This window comes from Salvelinus alpinus, chromosome 11 (genome assembly GCF_045679555.1).
Source record: "Salvelinus alpinus chromosome 11, SLU_Salpinus.1, whole genome shotgun sequence".
NCBI lineage: Eukaryota > Metazoa > Chordata > Actinopteri > Salmoniformes > Salmonidae > Salvelinus > Salvelinus alpinus.
Window position 1 is genome coordinate 45,178,890 of NC_092096.1, and position 19,766 is coordinate 45,198,655.

Genomic DNA, 19,766 nt, shown 5'->3' on the forward strand with positions numbered 1-19,766 from the left:
ATGTCTCAGGTTAAAGAATCGTCTCCCCTTCATCTAAACTGATTGAAGTATATTTAACAAGTGACATCAATAAGGGATCATAGCTTTCATCTGAATTCACCTGGTCAGTCTGTCATTGAAAGAGCAGGTGTTTATAATGTTTTGTACACTCAGTGTAGATACTTTACTTGACCAAGAAACCCATGTCAAAATGTGTAAGTGAAATCTCTAAAAGGCCTTAATGTACGTAGATAATCTCTTTACATGCGTCTGTAGATCACTGAACTTTCTTGCTAGTTGATTTTAAGAGGTGATAGTGCCACACTATAGCCTATTGTATTGACACCCCTCAATTCAGTGCTCCATTCCTGTTAGGGCACAATTGGTGTTGACTCTTCTCAGTCACCTGAATTCACCAATGCACCAAACTGAGAAGAGAAATGAATGTGAGCCATGCATGGACTAAAATAAAAAAGCTGTTTTGTAGATTTAGTATCAGATTACTCATGAATAAATCATTCACAGAACAAAGTAGTGTGGCGTGGATCTGGGTGGGTGGGGGTGTTATTTCTGTGTTTACTCTAGCAGTTTAGATCCAAAATAATCTCTTTAAAAGGTTGGAAAAACCTGCATGTCGAGAGACACCATACAATGGGACATGCATAGAAAGAAAGGCCTTTTTCATGTGGTGTCAGCGTTTGACTCAGCCCTACCCAATTTGTGAATTTCAGGGATCCCTTCCCTCACCGGAGAGGTGACGACTCCAAGACTGACATCTTGCACTCCTCTTTCTCCTATGGTAAGCACTACAGGGTTAAGTTTCCCCTACAGTAGGTACAGATCTAGGATCAGCTTTCCCTCCAAACACTGGTAATTCACCATTAGTTGTCCGGCCTTCCCATGATGCTTTGTGCCAGTTGCCTTTCGGCTTTCACGTACACGACTCCTTATTTGTTTTGCTAGTTTTGTACACCTGCTTCTCAGGTACTTTTTAATGATGTTGTCCTTGTTTGTTAGTTCTCAGAAAAGCCAAAGCATCTGGCAAAATTCTCACTTTTGCCCAAAGCAAGAACACACAAAAATGATTAAACGAGGCAGCTGTCCTAATTTCAAGTCAATATTTTGGCGACCTGGATGAGACCTCATGTAGACTAAATGGATTGTTGTGTAAAGTGACGATGGGTGAAAGAGGCAGCTGAACCTTTCTGATGGTAGGAAATATATAATTTTCTGTCAGCCACTATGTCTGATATGGAGGGAAGGACGACTGATGGAGTCATTATCATCAGAGGATGATAATCTTTGTCATTAGGTCCTAAAGTTTAATTTCCCCCGATAAATTTAATGTGCAGTATAAGGTCTAGCGATATTAAGAAACACCACTCTGTAATTTCCTTGATTTATGGTCCCATCAGTTGTGCTAAGGTCATAGCCCAATGATGGAGATTTTGTATGGAAGTACATGTGAGACCGATTCCTCATTTACTGGATCTGACCTTTTCCAGAGGAAAGTTTGTGTTCTGTGCAGTGCACAGAATAATAGGATGTGTCCTGCCCTGAACAATGCATGTATAAGCATGAAAAGTGGTGTGGAGAGGGGTGAATATCAATGTAAATAGTGTTTTAACACTTAATCAACCAGTTTCAAAGAAGTAGAACAAATCACTAATTCCTGTGTCGGATTGATGATAAAAAGCAACTATCTATTAGTACAAAAAAAATAACCGGAATAAAAGCCAGGTTTACAACTAGCTATAATAGCAATTTTTTTGCCCCCAGACAGGATAAAGGGAGATTAGCTGACATGAATAGCCGCAGGGTGGTTCGCCGCTCAGTCTAAGGGTGAGAACATCTAAACGAGTAAAGGGCGCATGACAGCCCGCTTGTAGTTTGCCAAAAGGCACCTAAAGACTCTCCGACCATGAGAAACAATATTGAACTCTTTGGCCTGAATGCCAAGCGTCACGTCTGGAGGAAACCTGGCACCATCCCTACGGTGAAGCATGGTGGTGGCAGCATCATGCTGTGGGGATGTTTTTTCGGCTAGTCAGGATCGAGGGAAAGATGAACGGGGATGATAGTGGACATCTTGAAGCAGGTGGGGATAACGGTCTGAGCTAGCGAGAGATTTGGAAATGTCAGAAAACACAACAGCTAACATACTCTGTGTCCTTTAGGCTACTTCTGTGAATTTGCGAGGCATGTAAGACAAGACATTGTGAGATTTCTTTCCAATAGAAACTGAATTTATCTGATAAAAACTCTTGTTTTAGTTGCATACTGTTTGGACTAATTATTACACCACTGCTCTTTCTCTTCGGTAATGATGCAAGTGTGTGTTCGGTCTTCGGTCTGTTGTGTGTATTATATCTTAGCCTATTTCTTGATGCTAGGCCCTGCTTTACTGAAGTTGCGAGACATTGCAAGCCAAGAAATTGTGAGATAAAGCATTCCATTGCGATAGAGTCAGAACCGTGTACTAGACATATCTATCTGCCTGGTGTTTGACCTGCCTATACTGTGCCCCTCCTCTCTCTCCCCATCCCTCGCTGGCTCGCTATGAAAGATGCGTGTGTTTGTGTTCTCGGAAGTACGGCAACTAATCAGTCTCCTCCGTTCAAAAAAACGGAATCTTAGGAGTCGACTCCTAGCCGAATCGATTTGAGGACAATTGCTGGCAGCAGCGCAGCTCTGTTGTGAATTCATGTTGATTTTTATGAATATTTCTATCCGTTTTAACCCAAAACCGGTAAAAAATGGCAGTTTAAACGTTAAGATTTTTTTCTCCATTTGTTACATCCCTAGCTCAGACACCCCTTACGTATACTCTCTGATTTTCATCACATGTTCCCACTGTCTGATCCATCTAGTCCACCAGAGAAAAAACATTGTTTTGTAATGCTCCAATCTACGGCAGCCCTTTAAACACCCGTCACCAATTCTCAGAATTGAAATCCATGGAGTTTGTCCTTACAGAGCAGGGATGATGAGCGAGCTTGCGGGGGCCTCCCAGCTGTGCCCAGCTGAGCAGAAAATGCCACGACCGGGCCTGTCAGAAGGTGGAATTCCCTCATGCACATAAATAAAATGCAATTTTCTGTGGCCCAAAATATTTTCTCCTCCCCTCCTTTTATTGTGTCCCTTCTTCATAAGAACGAATGGGGTGAATGCGAGGTCTCAACCAGTGTTTAGAACAGAGGGAAGGTGGGTTGGTTTTATGTAAGTCTGGTGAGCTGACTAATTGAAGCGGGAAAAGGGTAGTGTTTTGTGGGGGGCCCTGTGCTAGCCCTTGAGCGTCTTTGTATGCAGAGCAGAGCAATCCATGTGGAAATACTCCCTGGCAAGGAAACAAATGCTTTTAAGCCTTGATGTATTTCTCACCGCTGGGATTTCTGTTCCCCTGCTTTTAAATCGGTCACTTTTAGCAGTTGTTTTTCATTTGAAAACAGTGGTGACCAATGGAATAGATTTTAATATTTTTTGTAGCTTATTGCACACACAGTAGGACGACAATAGAATAATTTGATTTAATTGTTCCGGCACCATGTTGATTCATTGCCTTGCACTTGGCCTCAGTGATATTTTTCTGTAACAAAATGTCATATTTCCGATTTGCGTCTCACAAAGACACGGAGGTTGGAACTTAAAATCTCAAATTTGGACTCATCATACTTCGGTGCCGATACGATATGTATTGCGATTCACCCTATGTCTGCTGCAGAGGGACAAGTGAGAGCCATGAGGAAACAATTTTTGATCAGTCATGGAAATAAGTGCTGAAAACAAACTGCTCACTATAAGATGGAGAACAGGCTATGAATGGAGTTTTGGTCCAGGTACAGCCAATTGGTGCAAAACATAATATAGCAATATATCATTAAAAATAATATCCCGATAGCTAACTATTGATTTTGTTCCCCCATCACTACTTGTTGATAACCTGAGTGTTCGATGTAGTCACCCTATTTGTGCCTGGGATGTTGCCTCTGCTCCCTGCCATTTGCAAATTGTATTGACAAGCTACAGTGTTTTGAAGTCAATTTGGCTGGAATTCAGCTGTGATACTCTGGCCTGGGCTGTGCTGCAGTTACGTCTGAGTAGATTCCAGAGGTCCATTAGAGGCTAAAATCCTTTTTAAAAGCACATGGCTGTGTGGGTGGGAGAATAGACTGCAAAACGATAAATAATAATCTAAGATGTAAATAGTAAACACCATTTTAGAAACCACAAACCTTTGCTTTGTCTGGATATACAGTGTTACATCTACAAACAACAGTAATACAAGTTGAGAATGTGGATGTCTCTCTTCTGGAACAGCCATCCAGATTTTGCCCACCTAAATGACAGCTCTATATTCTCTGTTGCCGGTATGCCAGCCTAACCACAGCGTACTAAAATGGATGCAATGCCTTTCGAGAAGGCATTCTGTGTGTGTGACGGTTTCGAAAGGTCACGGCCGCTGGGGGGGAGATAAAGTCCAGCCGCTTCAAACAGCCATATCCAAGCAGTAAATCATGCCCTCACTTGATTTACTCCGATTGGCTCCTGCGGTTCCCCAGACGCTCGTCTGGAGACCACAGTCACACGCTCTGCAGTGCTAACTGTTGTTTTGCTATCGTGTTAGCACAACATCCCTAATGCTACCTGAATATGCCCCCTTAGACCAAATATGGACCTGTCTCATTAACAATGAAAGTGACATTTTGCAGTCGATAATTACCCGTCCTTTTCAATGCACCAACCTCTGTTACCAAGACACAAACTATCTCTATTCATCACTCTTTCCACCTGTTGAGATGGAAAGAGTGCCTTTTGACTCCCAATGGATAACCAAGCACAACCAAAAGCCATGTCTGCTTTCTCAAGGAATTAATAGGCCTCTTTTGCATATTAATTTCAAACATTCATCCAGTCATGTTTGCTATCAATATATCTCCCTTTTTAATACTCACATATTTGAATGAACATAGTAAATAGAAGAACCTATATTAAATTAATGGAAATTATTAACATAAAGCATTTTCCATGCAGGGTTTCTCTCTGTCCTGTACCAAATGACATCCTATTTCCTATACACTGAGTATACCAAATATTAGGAACACCTTCCTAATATTGAGTTGCACCTCCACCTTTTGCCCTCAGAACAGCCTCATTTCGCCGGGGCATGGACTCTACAAGGTGTCGAAAGCGTTCCACAGGAATCCTGGCCCATGTTGACGCCAATGCTTTCCACAGTTGTCAAGTTGGCTTGATGTCCTTTGGTTGGTGGACCATTCTTGACACAAACCGGTGCGCCTGGCACCTACTACCATACCCCGTTCAAAGGCACTTAAATCGTTTGTCTTGCCCATTCATCCTCTGAATGGTACACATTCTCAATTGTCTTAAGGATTAAAAATCTTTATTTAACCTGTTTCCTCCCCTTCATCTACACTGATTTTGAAGTTGATTTAACACTTAACAATAAGGGAACATAGCTTTCACCTGGTCAGTCTGCCATGGAAAGAGCAGGTGTTCATATTTTGTACACTGTGTATAGTACACTACTTCTGACCAGTGCTTTATGGGCCTGGTAGTGTAATATATAGGGGACGAAGCCTATGGCGGATTGGGAGCTGGGTTTTAATGCTCCCACGCTCCCAGGCTTAGCTAGCCCATTGACACCACTTAACAAGCCAGTGACTTATGTGTTAACGCCCTCAGAGTACACATTAATATCGGGCCTTTTTAGGTTGAATGTTCTTAGACCAGCGTCTCAACACACCTATAAACCATACAGAGTGGATGGATTACGTTGAGTGATGATTGGATTTATAGACAATATGGACAGGGTTGGGGTTTAAAGTGATGCTAGAAATGTTTTGTATAATTTCAGCTAGTAGTTTTGAAAGTAGTGATCGTGAGCCAAAATTATGTACAACAAATTGTTTTTTTCCTGCAATTCGTATAATACCCTACAAGTGATAATTTGTACAATATGTTACACATGTGTAGGTGCTTAAGATCCCGATCAAACCCTTTTAATAACTTTCTCAAATATTGTACGAAATTTGTAATGATTTTGAAATGAAATGACTTAGTGGCCAAATGGTCCATTATTTCATAATTGAATTTAAACAAACTGCCTAAGTAAATGGAGTTGAAATGATTGATTCATATATTGAAGTACAGAAGTTGAGTTTAAAACTGAATCTGAGCAACGCGAAGAGTCGTAAGCTTGCGAGATCCTATATCTTTGTGTCCCTGCCATCCATACCAGCTTGAGTTATATTCCTCTGATCTGTGTGCTATTGGTGTTTCAAGCTGGACGAGGAACCATTTATTAGATGTCAATAAATACTCTTGGCAGTTTTTTTTGTCCCCTGATCACTTTGATCACCATCAGTTCACATTTAGATTTATCGAAAGCTCGGTTAACTTTTTTCTCGGTTAACTTTTTTCTCATCCCATAATTGATTCACACAAGAAACTGAATTGCAATGTGAATGCAAGTATGATTGATGTTGCGGATTTTGAAGGACTGCAGATCAGCAGAAAACCCTGAGGTCTACAAATCTTGGCTCTGCAATCTTAAAATTGAAACGCCTGACGTTGCCTCATTTTGTTGCATCAACACAGCTATTTAAGACGTTCAAAGAGCTGTCAAAACATTCTGGTGTTATCCTAAAAAAAAAACTGGGCGAGGTTGGAGTTCGTGATTTGCAAAATAACCTGACGCTCACACAAAGATGCTGAGTTATGATGGTAGAGCTTTTGAAACAAAATGACATCACTACTGTGATTAGTAAGATGATGATTTGATTGGCTTTCGGCACATGAGAAGGTGTCCTTTTCGGCTGCTCTGTGTAGTCCCATTCACTGAAATGGGATCGGCGATTTACGTCCACAGAGATGGTATCTTCAAAACCGTCACTGCTGGAACACTAAATACTGAATGACGTACACAGAAACACCAGAGGCCACAGTCAATCAAAGAGAGTAACTGGGTTTCAAAGTGCATGTTCTCATTTGGAATCATCCAGTAAACAAATGTATTTTAAGTGTCGTTGTGAGGAAAAATTGTTTAAATTTGTATATATTAGCGGTTTTGATTCAATAAGGACCCAAGCTTACCCATATTGTTTCTTATGCCAGCACAAACAACTTAATGCAACTGTTAGCCACACAGTTTTTGAACTATACTATTGAACTTGTGGTGCCCCTAACTTCTAGGAAATTAACCAAAACCACGTGACTTTATTAATGCATCCCTACCTCAATGACTTTGTGGCTCTCTAATGGTTATATTTGTAACACTAAAGGAAAAGTGCACCACAATGCTATTAGTGACCCCGACTCTGCCGTTAATCACTTAAGAGATTATTCAGCCATTGATTAGATATTAATCTGATTGCTGATGTCTGAAACATTTTGTGATTTTAAAGTGCGACGAGGCATCTCTGTAAGCAGTGACCGCAGCCGCCTTGCTCTTTTGTTATAAAGCAGCTACACTCCCCGGTCCCTCAAGTTTTCTCTTGGCAACAGCCCACACACCGTAAAGAAGAGACAGGATTTGCTACAGTAAGGAGCAATGGTGTGGAGGGCTGTAAACTGCATCCCCGCTTTGTTTTTCATATTCGTATTGTTTGGGTTGCTTGTCCACATTACAAATCAACAGCATCAAATTGAGAATCGCCACACGGACTTAGCGGCTTAAAAACACGCAGCGTTGGGAGGGGAGGGAGAGAAAAAAAGAATGAAAACAGAGCCTGGACTCTGGAGTCCGATCCCAGCGTAATAATAGCATGCCAGCTGAAGGGATTTAGACAGTAATGCTCCTGCGGAGAGTGCAACAAAAAAAAAAGGAAAGGGAGAATGTCGAGTGTGCTGACGCGCCACAGATATCCTAAGCCACTCGCTCACGTCTCCAACCCAGTCAGCTGTTCAAAGCCCGACACAGTGCTGCAAACACACCCACATTCTCAGTGTGCTTATACACTGAACAAAAATATAAATGTAAATTGTTGGTCCCATGTTTCATGAACTGAAATAAAAGATCCCAGACATTTTCCATATGCACAAGAAGATTATTTCTCTAAAATTTTGTGCACAAATTTGTTTACATCCCTGTTATTGAGCATTTCTCCTTTGCCAAGATAATCCATCCACCTGACAGGTGTGGCATATCAAGATGCTGATTAAACAGCATGATCATTACACAGGTGCACCTTGCGCTGGGGACAATAAAAGGCCACTACAATGTTCAGTTTTGTCACACAACACAGTGCCACAGATGTCTCAAGTTAGAGGGAGCGTGCAATTGGCATGCTGACTGCAGGAATGTCCACCAGAGCTGTTGCCAGAGAATTTAATGTTCATTTCTCTAACATAAGCCACCTCCAATGTAATTTTAGAGAATTTGGCAGTACATCCAAACGGCCTCACAACTGCAGACCACGTGTAACCATGTCAGCGCAGGACCTCAACATCCGGCATCTTCACCTGCGGGATCGTCTGAGACCAGCCAGTCTGTCAGCTGATGAAACTGAGTTTGCACACCCAAAGAATTTCTGCCCAAACTGTCAGAAACCGTCACAGGGAAGCTCATCTGCATGCTCGTCTTCCTCACCGGCGTCTTGACCCCAGTTCGGTGTCGTAACCGACTTCAGTGGGCAAATGTTCACCTTCGATGGCCACTGGCACGCTGGAGATATGTGCAATTCACAGATGAATCCCTCTTTCAACTGTACCGTGCAGATTGCAGACCGTGTGTATGGCGTCTTGTGGGAGAGCGGTTTACTATTGTCAATGTTGTGAACAGAGTGTCCCATGGTGGGGTTGTGGTATAGGCAGGCATAAGCTATCGACAACAAAAACAATAGCAGTTTTATCGATGGCAGTTTGAATGCACAGAGATACCGTTACGAGGTCCTGAGGCCCATTGTTGGGCCATTCATCCATCGCTATCACCTCATGTTTCAGCATGATAATGCACTGCCCCATGTTGCAAGGATCTGTATACAATTCCTGGAAACTGAAAATGTCCCATTTTCTTCCATGGCCTGCATACTCACCTTACATGTCACCCATTGAGCATGTTTGGGATGCTCTGGATCTCATCAATATCCAGCAACTTCGCACAGCCATTGAAGAGGAATAGGACAACAATCTACAGGCCACAATCAACAGCCTGATCAACTCTATGCGAAGGAGATGTGTCGCGCTGCATGAGGCAAATGGTGGTCACACCAAATACTGACTGGTTTTCTGATCCACGCCCCTACTTTGTTTTAAAGGTATCTGTGAACAACCGACGCATATCTGCATTCCCAGTCATGTCAAATCCATAGATTAGGGCCTAATGAATTTATTTAAATTTACTGATTTTCTTATGAACTGTAACTCATTCAAATCTTTTAAATTGTTACATGTTGCGTTTATATCTTTGTTTAAGTTCTCACTTTGCATTAGCAAGGATTTGCATCGTTAGCCTGAAGGCTAGCAAATGGGCATCGGCTTGGTACTTCAGCTCCGGCTCCCTTTGAGGGGCCTCAGCCTCGCTCATGCCAGATCAGACAGTGATACACAGGGGGGCCCGGGGGCACTCTACCAGACTGCCGCTCTACTTTGATACCTCTTCCCCCAGCACCTGGCTAGGCCCTTAACATGACCCCAGTTAGATAACATGTCTGTGCTAGAGACGGGCAGGAAAACTGTGACCCTGTTCGAACATGGGATCAAAGCAGAGGCACAGCAATATGAGTAGTTTGTGTGTGTCAGTGAGGGTAAGATTTTTTTTTTTTTTTTTAGAGAAGTCATTTTTGGTACTTGATTCAGAATAGGGCAGTGTTGTTTCTAAGTGTTTTGGGCTAAGCGTTTTGGTTGTGTTTTGTATGTTTTACTAGATATAGAGGAACATATGCCAACTATAATCAGTCTTATAATAGCAATAAATTCATACCTTATGCAGGGTATGTCAAATGCTTTAGCAAATTAGTAGCAATTTACCAAATCTAATGAATGTATTAATCTATTCCAGGTGAACACCCAGCAAAGTTTCCAGACCTGCAAGACGCACATCTCCTAAAATTGAGTCCAAGTTCACAAACGTAAAGCATTATCATTGTACTACTTTCAGTAGAGTGAATGGTTTCTTTCTTTGATTCTTTATTATAACTGAAAAGTAATGGAAACTATTGACCCATTTTGATGTGCCAGTATTGATGCTTGTGATAAAGTATTACATCTTATTCTGGATAGACTGTTTTCCTTCAAGTTTGAAAATATATTGATGTATGTCCTATTCTTCTTGCGACAGAAGAAGAGCCTTCCGATATACGCATGGAATTCTGGAGAGGACGGAAGGTCTGGATGACGAGCAGGAGGATAACATCGATGGCAGCCCCAGCCCGGTCAGCCCTATTCCCCCATACCTGCCCAAGACCAGCAGCTCAGAGTGGAACAGCTATGGCGACCTCGCCGGCTCCTTCTCCGAACAGGGAGAAACCAAGCCCCTGGTAACCAAAGACCGCTCCCCCCAGCCCCACTACCACATCCTGGCCCCACTTCTCCCTCCCAAGACCAACATCCACCGGTTGACAGACCAGTCGGGCTTCCGCGCTCCCCAGCTCCAGGAGCCCATTTGCACAAGTGCCAGGAACGAGGCCAAAAACGGGCCGATACTCTCCCAAACCATCCTGCGCAGGTGGATTGAGACGCCCGCCGACCACAAGCTCTCATCGGACGCTAGCTCCAAGTCAGGCTCGTCGGACCAGGACCGGAACGATCTGTCGGCCAGTGAGAGCGGAGAGGAGAAGTTTCCCAGTTCAATGCCAGGGGACGACACGGACGACCTAGACTCCCCGGTGACAGGGGAGATGGTTCTACCTATGGGCCTCCCCACCACCTACTTCTCTGTGGACAATTGTATGACAGACACATACCGGGCAAAATACCACCAGAGGCCCGCCCTGTACATGATGACGAACGCTAAAGGCGGGGAACAACACGTGTCGTCTGGTGAGAGTGACCTGGGAGAGGGGGGACTCCCCATCCCAGAGGCCCAACCTACAGAGCCCCCTAAGAGCCAGCCTGAATCAGGTAACTGGAGCTCTCTGTAGATAATTTGCCACGGAAATTGGAAGACACTTGGAGCCCTAGTTGTTTGTGGTCATACCCATGTCACCATTTGTGGTTTTAATGTGACCAAAGTGAATGCATGTTTTGTACTATAGATTTTTTGGGTCATCAATAAATGTTATAAAAACTTTCATTAGAAGTCTATTACAGGGGTGAATAATATGTTTTCTTGGCATATTCTAATATATGTTCCTGTCTTTCGCAGGTTACTACTCCAGTAAAACTATAGCTAAATGGAATCCTGTTACACCCAAAGGACTTGATGAACATGGGTTTCTATGATGGAAAGTCTACTGTTGAAGAGGCCTGGTACGAAAGCAACAGTTAGAAAAAATGTCATCTCCTACAAGTTTTGAATCCTCTTGCGGTGATGCTTATTTGCTTGTAGAGATGTCATATCAGAAGACAGACATGAATCTGGAATGCCAAAGAGATTGGTAACTCCCAGAGGCAGCAAAAGTCTGAAGAGTATTCTCAGTTCAGCAGTAGTCTCAGGAGTCCACGCCTGCACAACGGTCTTCATGTGATTGTGATTGTGGCCACTAGATGGCAGCAGCAGTAATTGTGGATTTGCACAGTAGAAAGCCAAAAATAAATTACGAAAGAGGATCCAAACCTAGGATGGTTCTTGGTCGATGCAGGGACCTGCTCGAACTTACTTCCAAGGTCATTCACAGGTTGGCTCACTGAAGAATGTCTCCCACGAAACCACTTTTCCCCTCCAGAGATGATCAAATAAACTAAATGTAACAATGACAATAACTCATCTTTAACCAATTTACACTTTAGCCAGAAAATCTATGAAATGCTTGTATTTATTTCTCGAATTACGGTCATGTCATTGTTCTACAGTGACTGCGCAACTTCTGCCTATGTAACAATGTAACAAGGTGAGGTAAATCCGCCTTGAGCAGGTTTTTACTTTGAATGTCCAGTGTTGATGCAGTCATGGAATAAGGGAGATTCAGTTTGTGTACACTTATGCATTGTTTTTGTTGGAGCACTACTTTAAAATAAGTCCCAAGGGTTCCCCCTATGTGGCCACAGAGGCACCTGGTGTTAGGTGAATCTGTTCCAGTCCGAGGTTGAATGAGTGTTTAAGGCCCAGTGCAGTCAAACTTGCTTTCCCTGTGTTTTATACAGTATATATTTCCACACTGTTGGAATAATACTGTTAAATTGTGAAAATTATAATATAATTTTAGTGTAAAAGCTGTTTGAAAAGACTGCCTGAAATGTCAGCCTGTTGTGGTGAGACTGAGTTTTGACCTGCCTGTTGACATCACCAGGCAGAAATGAGTTGATCGACCAATTCAAAAGAGTTCCAAACCTCTCTGCCAATAACAGCTAGTTTTCACTTTCCCCCTCCCCACTCAGAGCACTCCCATACAGTCCTATCAAATTCTTGCTTGAGAATTTGCTCTTTCCTAAGAAGCTATTTTTATTTTTATTTTTTTACATTTTAATTGAAAACAAATCACAGTAAGGTACTTAATTGTTACCCACAAATAATTTTATATTGAGATAACAGCTACATTGGACCACTTTTTAATAATTGTTAGGAGAGAAGCATCTCAAGTCATTGGTATCTGGCATATGTTCTAAGCTGCCTTTTTAACCCTGCCATCCCAGGGGTGTATTCACTAGGAACCAAATGGATGAAACAGGGAGTGACTAACCTGAACTTGTTCAATAAGAAACACTAACTTTTGTTAAATGGTTTGCACTAACAAATGCACCCCTGACAATTCGCTGCTGTGTTTTGTAAGGCTTTCTGTCCCCAGTTCAGATCGCCTCTCACACTCCTTTCCAGATATAAGCCTCATTGTTCGCTCTTAATGTTTCTCCTGTCTCATACTGGGCAGTGTGTTAAAGGTACGTTACTTTTCATGTTGTCAAACCATGCTTCTGTATATTTGTCTCCTGGGTCAAACACGTGTCAAATTCATTCAAAGTGGTTCATTTAGATGTTCCTGTACAATGGAACCAATTGAATTAGTTCCAAAAGTCTAAACTCCAAGCTAAATCCAACCCACCTCAAACTTGTAAGTATTTGAAATATGAATTTGACCCAGGTCTGATTGATTTACCTAAACTTGAACCAAAACCTCAAGAATGGATTGAGTACTGGATGTAAGGATTTTAAGAGTGAAGTAGAAAGGGCCTGCTTTTCTGCAGGTATTGTTCTAGTTTTACCCCCAGAGATTATCACAACATTGCCTACATGTACATGCTATGTCATTTTTTTTCATGGTGGACCATTCTAGTGATGCTGTAAAAAAGTAATTTTTGTTGTAAATGTTTTAATATATTGCCCGGCAGACTTCACTGCACAGTGCCTTTCTAGTTTTCTATGTCAAGTTGAAATAGGAGCCGTCATTTGTACAATATGTAATTTTTCTAGATGTTTTTTTAACATTCAATTTCATTTTTGATTAACAATTGTTTAATAAATAATTATATTTAACCATAGCCATGTCCAAGTTTTTTCTAAACCAGTTATTCTCATAACATTATTAATGTACATAATTATAATATCCATAATTATAAATAGCCTACTTGGGGTAAATATAATCTCTGCAAACCTGAACCTAAATCTCACAAATGTAATTTATGACTATGCCTGTACACGAAAGATTAGGGTAAATGTAACCAAACAAGTCTACAAAGATATAAACAAAAAAAGAAATGTGCTCTCACTGTCAACTGCGTTAATTTTCAGCAAACTTAACGTGTAAATATTTGTATGAACATAAGATTCAACAACTGAGACATAAGCTGAACAAGTTCCACAGACATGTGACTAACAGAAATGGAACAATGTGTCCCTGAACAAAGGGGGGGAGGGGGGGGTCAAAATCAAAAGTAAGTCTGTTTCTGGTGTGGCCACCAGCTGCATTAAGTACTGCAGTGCATCTCCTCATGGACTGCACAAGATTTGCCAGTTCTTACTGTGAGATGTTACCCCACTCTTCCAACAAGGCACCTGAAAGTTCCCGGACATTTCTGAGGGGAATGGCCCTAGCCCTCACCCTCTGATCCAACAGGTCCCAGATGTGCTCAATGAGATTGAGATCCGGGCTCTTCGCTGGCCATGGCAGAACACTGACATTCCTGTCTTGGAGGAAATCCCACACAGAACGAGCAGTGTGGCTGGTGGCATTGTCATGCTGGAGGGTCATGTCAGGATGAGCCTGCAGGAGGGGGACCACATGAGGGAGGATGTCTTCCCTGTGTCGCACAGCGTTGAGATTGCCTGCAATGACAACAAGCTCAGTCCGATGATGCTGTGACACACCGCCCCAGACCATGACGGACCCTCCAAATCGATCCCGCTCCAGAGTACAGACCTCGGTGTAACGCTCATTCTTTCAACGATAAACTCGAATCCGACCATCACCCCTGGTGAGACAAAACCGAGACTCGTCAGTGAAGAGCACTTTTTGCCAGTCCTGTCTGGTCCAGCGACGGTAGGCGATGTTGTTTCCGGTGATGTCTGGTGAGGACCTGCCTTACAACAGGCCTACAAGCCCTCAGTCCAGCCTCTCAGCCTATTGCGGACAGTCTGAGCACTGATGGAGGGATTGTGCGTTCCTGGTGTAACTCGAGCAGTTGTTGCCATTCTGTACCTGTCACGCAGGTGTGATGTTCGGATGTACTGATCCTGTGCAGGTGTTACACGTGGTCTGCCACTGCGAGGATGATCAGCTGTCCGTCCTGTCTCCCTGTAGCGCTGTCTTAGGCGTCTCACAGTACGGGCATTGAAATTTATTGCCCTGGCCACATCTGCAGTCCTCATGCCTCCTTGCAGCATGCCTAAGGCACATTCACGCAGATGGTCAGGGACCCTGGGCATCTTTCTTTTTGTGTTTTTCAGAGTCCGTAGAAAAGCCTTTTTAGTGTCCTAAGTTTTCATAACTGTGACCTTAATTGCCTACCGTCTGTAAGCTGTCCATGTCTTAACGACCGTTCCACAGGTGCATGTTCATTAATTGTTTATGGTTCATTGAACAAGCATGGGAAACAGTGTTTAAACCCTTTACAATGAATATCTGTGAGGTTATTTGGATTTTTATGAATTATCTTTGAAAGACAGGGTCCTGAAAAAGGGCAGGTTCTTTTTTCCCCCCTGAGTTTACATTGTACTGGAAGAGTAAATAGGAAGCCCACAGTAAAATGATACATGGAGTTAAGTGAAGTTAGAGGCAGTGCAGTGAAAAACTAGATTTCCCCATGTTTTAGATTTCTGCACTATGATTTTGGAATAACACAAATTGTGAAAAGTATGATGATGCAAGTTTAGTGTAACGAGCTGTTTGAAAAGACCGCCTAGTTTGGGGTTTTTGGACCTCCTGGTGACATCACTCCAATTAGGCCCCTCAGACCACTCCCAGACAGTCCTGGCAAAAATTCTTGCTTGAGAAGTAGCATTTTTCTAAGAAGCTATTTAGTTAATTTTTTTAAACCGTTTTAATTGAAAACAACCACAGCAAGGTCCTTAATTGTTACTCAGAAATGATTTGATATTGAGAAAAAAACTGCTGCAATTAACTTTTAAGTGATACATGGAGAACAAGAGGCTTAGCCATGGAGGCTTGGAAACGTGAAGCTCTGCTACCATCTAGATTAAGATAAACCCCGGAGGAAGAGGAAGATAAACTGGGCGTATAGAAAGTATACACCCCCTTGAACTTTTTTTCACATTTTGTTGCATTACAAAGCGAGATTAAAATAATTATTGTATTTTTTTTGTTGTCATTGATCTACACAATAGTCTGTTAAAGTGAAAATACAATTCTACAGATTTTTTAAAATGTATTTTTTATTTATTTTTTATTTCACCTTTATTTAACCAGGTAGGCAAATTGAGAACATGTTCTCATTTACAATTGCGACCTGGCCAAGATAAAGGAAAGCAGTTCGACACATACAACAACACATAGTTACACATGGAGTAAAACAAACATACAGTCAATAATACAGTGAAAAATAAGTCTATATACAATGTGAGGTGAGATAAGGGAGGTGAAGGCAAACAAAATATATATATAAATAAAAATATAAAAAGGCCATGGTGGCGAAGTAAATACAATATAGCAAGTTAAAAATAAAATAAAAAGAACACTGGAATGGTTGGTTTGCAGTGGTAGAAAGTGTAAAGTAGAGATAGAAATAATGGGGTGCAAAGGAGCGAAATAAATAAATAAATACAGTAGGTAGAGGTAGTTGTTTGGGCTAAATTATAGATGGGCTATGTACAGGTGCAGTAATCTGTGAGCTGCTCTGACAGCTGGTGCTTAAAGCTAGTGAGGGAGATAAGTGTTTCCAGTTTCAGAGATTTTTGTAGTTCGTTCCAGTCATTGGCAGCAGAGAACTGGAAGGAGAGGCGGCCAAAGGAAGAATTGGTTTTGGGGGTGACCAGAGAGATATACCTGCTGGAGCGCGTGCTACAGGTAGGTGCTGCTATGGTGACCAGCGAGCTGAGATAAGGGGGGACTTTACCTAGCACAGTCTTGTAGATGACCTGGAGCCAGTGGGTTTGGCGACGAGTATGAAGCGAGGGCCAGCCAACGAGAGTGTACAGGTCGCAGTGGTGGGTAGTACAGTGGGGAGAACAAGTATTTGATACACTGACGATTTTGAAGGTTTTCCTACTTACAAAGCATGTAGAGGTCTGTCATTTTTATCATAGGTACACTTCAACTGTGAGAGACGGAATCTTAAACAAAAATTCAGAATATCACATTGTATGATTTTTAAGTAATTAATTTGCATTTTATTGCATGACATAAGTATTTGATCACCTACCAACCAGTAAGAATTCCGGCTCTCACAGACCTCTTAGTTTTTCTTTAAGAAGCCCTCCTGTTCTCCACTCATTACCTGTATTAACTGCACCTGTTTGAACTCGTTACCTGTATAAAAGACACCTGTCCACACACTCAATCAAACAGACCCCAACCTCTCCACAATGGCCAAGACCAGAGAGCTGTGTAAGGACATCAGGGCTAAAATTGTAGACCTGCACAAGGCTGGGATGGGCTACAGGACAATAGGCAAGCAGCTTGGTGAGAAGGCAACAACTGTTGGCGCAATTATTAGAAAATGGAAGAAGTTCAAGATGACGGTCAATCACCCTCGGTCTGGGGCTCCATGCAAGATCCTACCTCGTGGGGCATCAATGATCATGAGGAAGGTGAGGGATCAGCCCAGAACTACACGGCAGAACCTGGTCAATGACCTGAAGAGAGCTGGGACCACAGTCTCAAAGAAAACCATTAGTAACACACTACGCCGTCATGGATTAAAATCCTGCAGTGCACGCAAGGTCCCCCTGCTCAAGCCAGCGCATGTCCAGGCCCGTCTGAAGTTTGCCAATGACCATCTGGATGATCCAGAGGAGAAATGGGAGAAGGTCATGTGGTCTGATGAGACAAAAATAGAGCTTTTTGGTCTAAACTCCACTCGCCGTGTTTGGAGGAAGAAGAAGGATGAGTACAACCCCAAGAACACCATCCCAACCGTGAAGCATGGAGGTGGAAACATCATTCTTTGGGGATGCTTTTCTGCAAAGGGGACAGGACGACTGCACCGTATTGAGGGGAGGATGGATGGGGCCATGTATCGCGAGATCTTGGCCAACAACCTCCTTCCCTCAGTAAGAGCATTGAAGATGGGTCGTGGCTGGGTCTTCCAGCATGACAACGACCCGAAACACACAGCCAGGGCAACTAAGGAGTGGCTCCGTAAGAAGCATCTCAAGGTCCTGGAGTGGCCTAGCCAGTCTCCAGACCTGAACCCAATAGAGAATCTTTGGAAGGAGCTGAAAGTCCGTATTGCCCAGCGACATCCCCGAAACCTGAAGGATCTGGAGAAGGTCTGTATGGAGGAGTGGGCCAAAATCCCTGCTGCAGTGTGTGCAAACCTGGTCAAGAACTACAGGAAACGTATGATCTCTGTAATTGCAAACAAACGTTTCTGTACCTAATATTAAGTTCTGCTTTTCTGATGTATCAAATACTTATGTCATGCAATAAAATGCAAATTAATTACTTAAAAATCATACAATGTGATTTTCTGGATTTTTGTTTTAGATTCCGTCTTTCACAGTTGAAGTGTACCTATGATAAAAAATGACAGACCTCTACATGCTTTGTAAGTAGGAAAACCTGCAAAATCGGCAGTGTATCAAATACTTGTTCTCCCCACTGTATATGGGGCTTTGGTGACAAAACGGATGGCACTGTGATAGACTGCATCCAATTTATTGAGTAGGGTTTTGGAGGCTATTTTGTAAATGACATCACCGAAGTCGAGGATTGGTAGGATGGTCAGTTTTACAAGGGTATGTTTGGCAGCATGAGTGAAGGATGCTTTGTTGCGGAATAGGAAGCCAATTCTAGATTTAACTTTGGATTGGAGATGTTTGATGTGAGTCTGGAAGGAGAGTTTACAGTCTAACCAGACACCTAGGTATTTGTAGTTGTCCACATATTCTAAGTCAGAGCCGTCCAGAGTAGTGATGTTTTACAGGCGGGCAGGTGCAGGCAGCGATCGGTTGAAGAGCATGCATTTAGTTTTACTTGTATTTAAGAGCAATTGGAGGCCACGGAAGGAGAGTTGTATGGCATTGAAGCTCGCCTGGAGGGTTGTTAACACAGTGTCAAAAGAAGGGCCAGAAGTATACAGAATAGTGTCGTCTGCGTAGAGGTGGATCAGAGAATCACCAGCAGCAAGAGCGACATCATTGATGTATACAGAGAAGAGAGTCGGTCCAAGAATTGAACCCTGTGGCACCCCCATAGAGACTGCCAGAGGCCCGGACAACAGACCCTCCGATTTGACACACTGAACTCGATCAGAGAAGTAGTTGGTGACCCAGGCGAGGCAATCATTAGAGAAACCAAGGCTGTCGAGTCTGCCGATGAGGATGTGGTGATTGACAGAGTCAAAAGCCTTGGCCAGGTCAATGAATACGGCTGCACAGTATTGTTTCCTATCGATGGCGGTTAAGATATCGTTTATGACCTTGAGCGTGGCTGAGGTGCACCCATAACCAGCTCTGAAACCAGAATGCATAGCGGAGAAGGTATGGTGGTATTCGAAATGGTCGGTAATCTGTTTGTTGACTTGGCTTTCGAAGACCTTAGAAAGGCAGGGTAGGATAGATATAGGTCTGTAGCTGTTAGGGTCAAGAGTGTCCCCCCCTTTGAAGAGGGGGATAACCGCAGCTGCTTTCCAATCTTTGGGAATCTCAGATGACACGAAAGAGAGGTTGAAAAGGCTAGTAATAGGGGTGGCAACAATTTCAGCAGATAGTTTTAGAAAGAAAGGGTCCAGATTATCTAGCCCGGCTGATTTGTAAGGGTCCAGATTTTGCAGCTCTTTCAGAACATCAGCTGACTGTATATGGGAGAAAGAGAAATGGGGAAGGCTTGGGCGAGTAGCAGAGGGGAGGGCAGTGCTGTTGACCGGGGTAGGGGTAGCCAGGTGGAAAGCATGGCCAGCCGTAGAAAAATGCTTATTGAAATTCTCAATTATAGTGGATTTGTCGGTGGTGACAGTGTTTCCTATCTTCAGTGCAGTTGGAAGCTGGGAGGAGACTTTACAGTGTCCCAGAACTTTTTTGAATTTGAGTTGCAGGAAGCAAATTTCTGCTTGAAAAAGCT

At 42.8% G+C, this 19,766-nt stretch overlaps 1 protein-coding gene across 2 annotated transcripts in view; it reads left to right on the top strand.

The window, feature by feature from the left end:
• Positions 1-13,569, top strand: part of LOC139534245 (inactive ubiquitin carboxyl-terminal hydrolase 53-like) — a 61,321-nt gene extending 47,752 nt beyond the window's left edge. The window contains exons 14-17 of one of the 2 annotated variants that reach the window (XM_071333212.1): positions 711-778; positions 9,998-10,067; positions 10,280-11,058; positions 11,303-13,569. In XM_071333212.1, coding sequence (XP_071189313.1) covers positions 711-778; positions 9,998-10,067; positions 10,280-11,058; positions 11,303-11,379 — 994 coding nt within the window. In that variant the 3' untranslated portion in view covers positions 11,380-13,569. Of the gene's footprint in view, positions 1-710; positions 779-9,997; positions 10,068-10,276; positions 11,059-11,302 lie in introns of both variants that reach the window. The other variant, XM_071333210.1, reaches the window with a different exon arrangement.
• Positions 13,570-19,766: the final 6,197 nt, after the last annotated feature.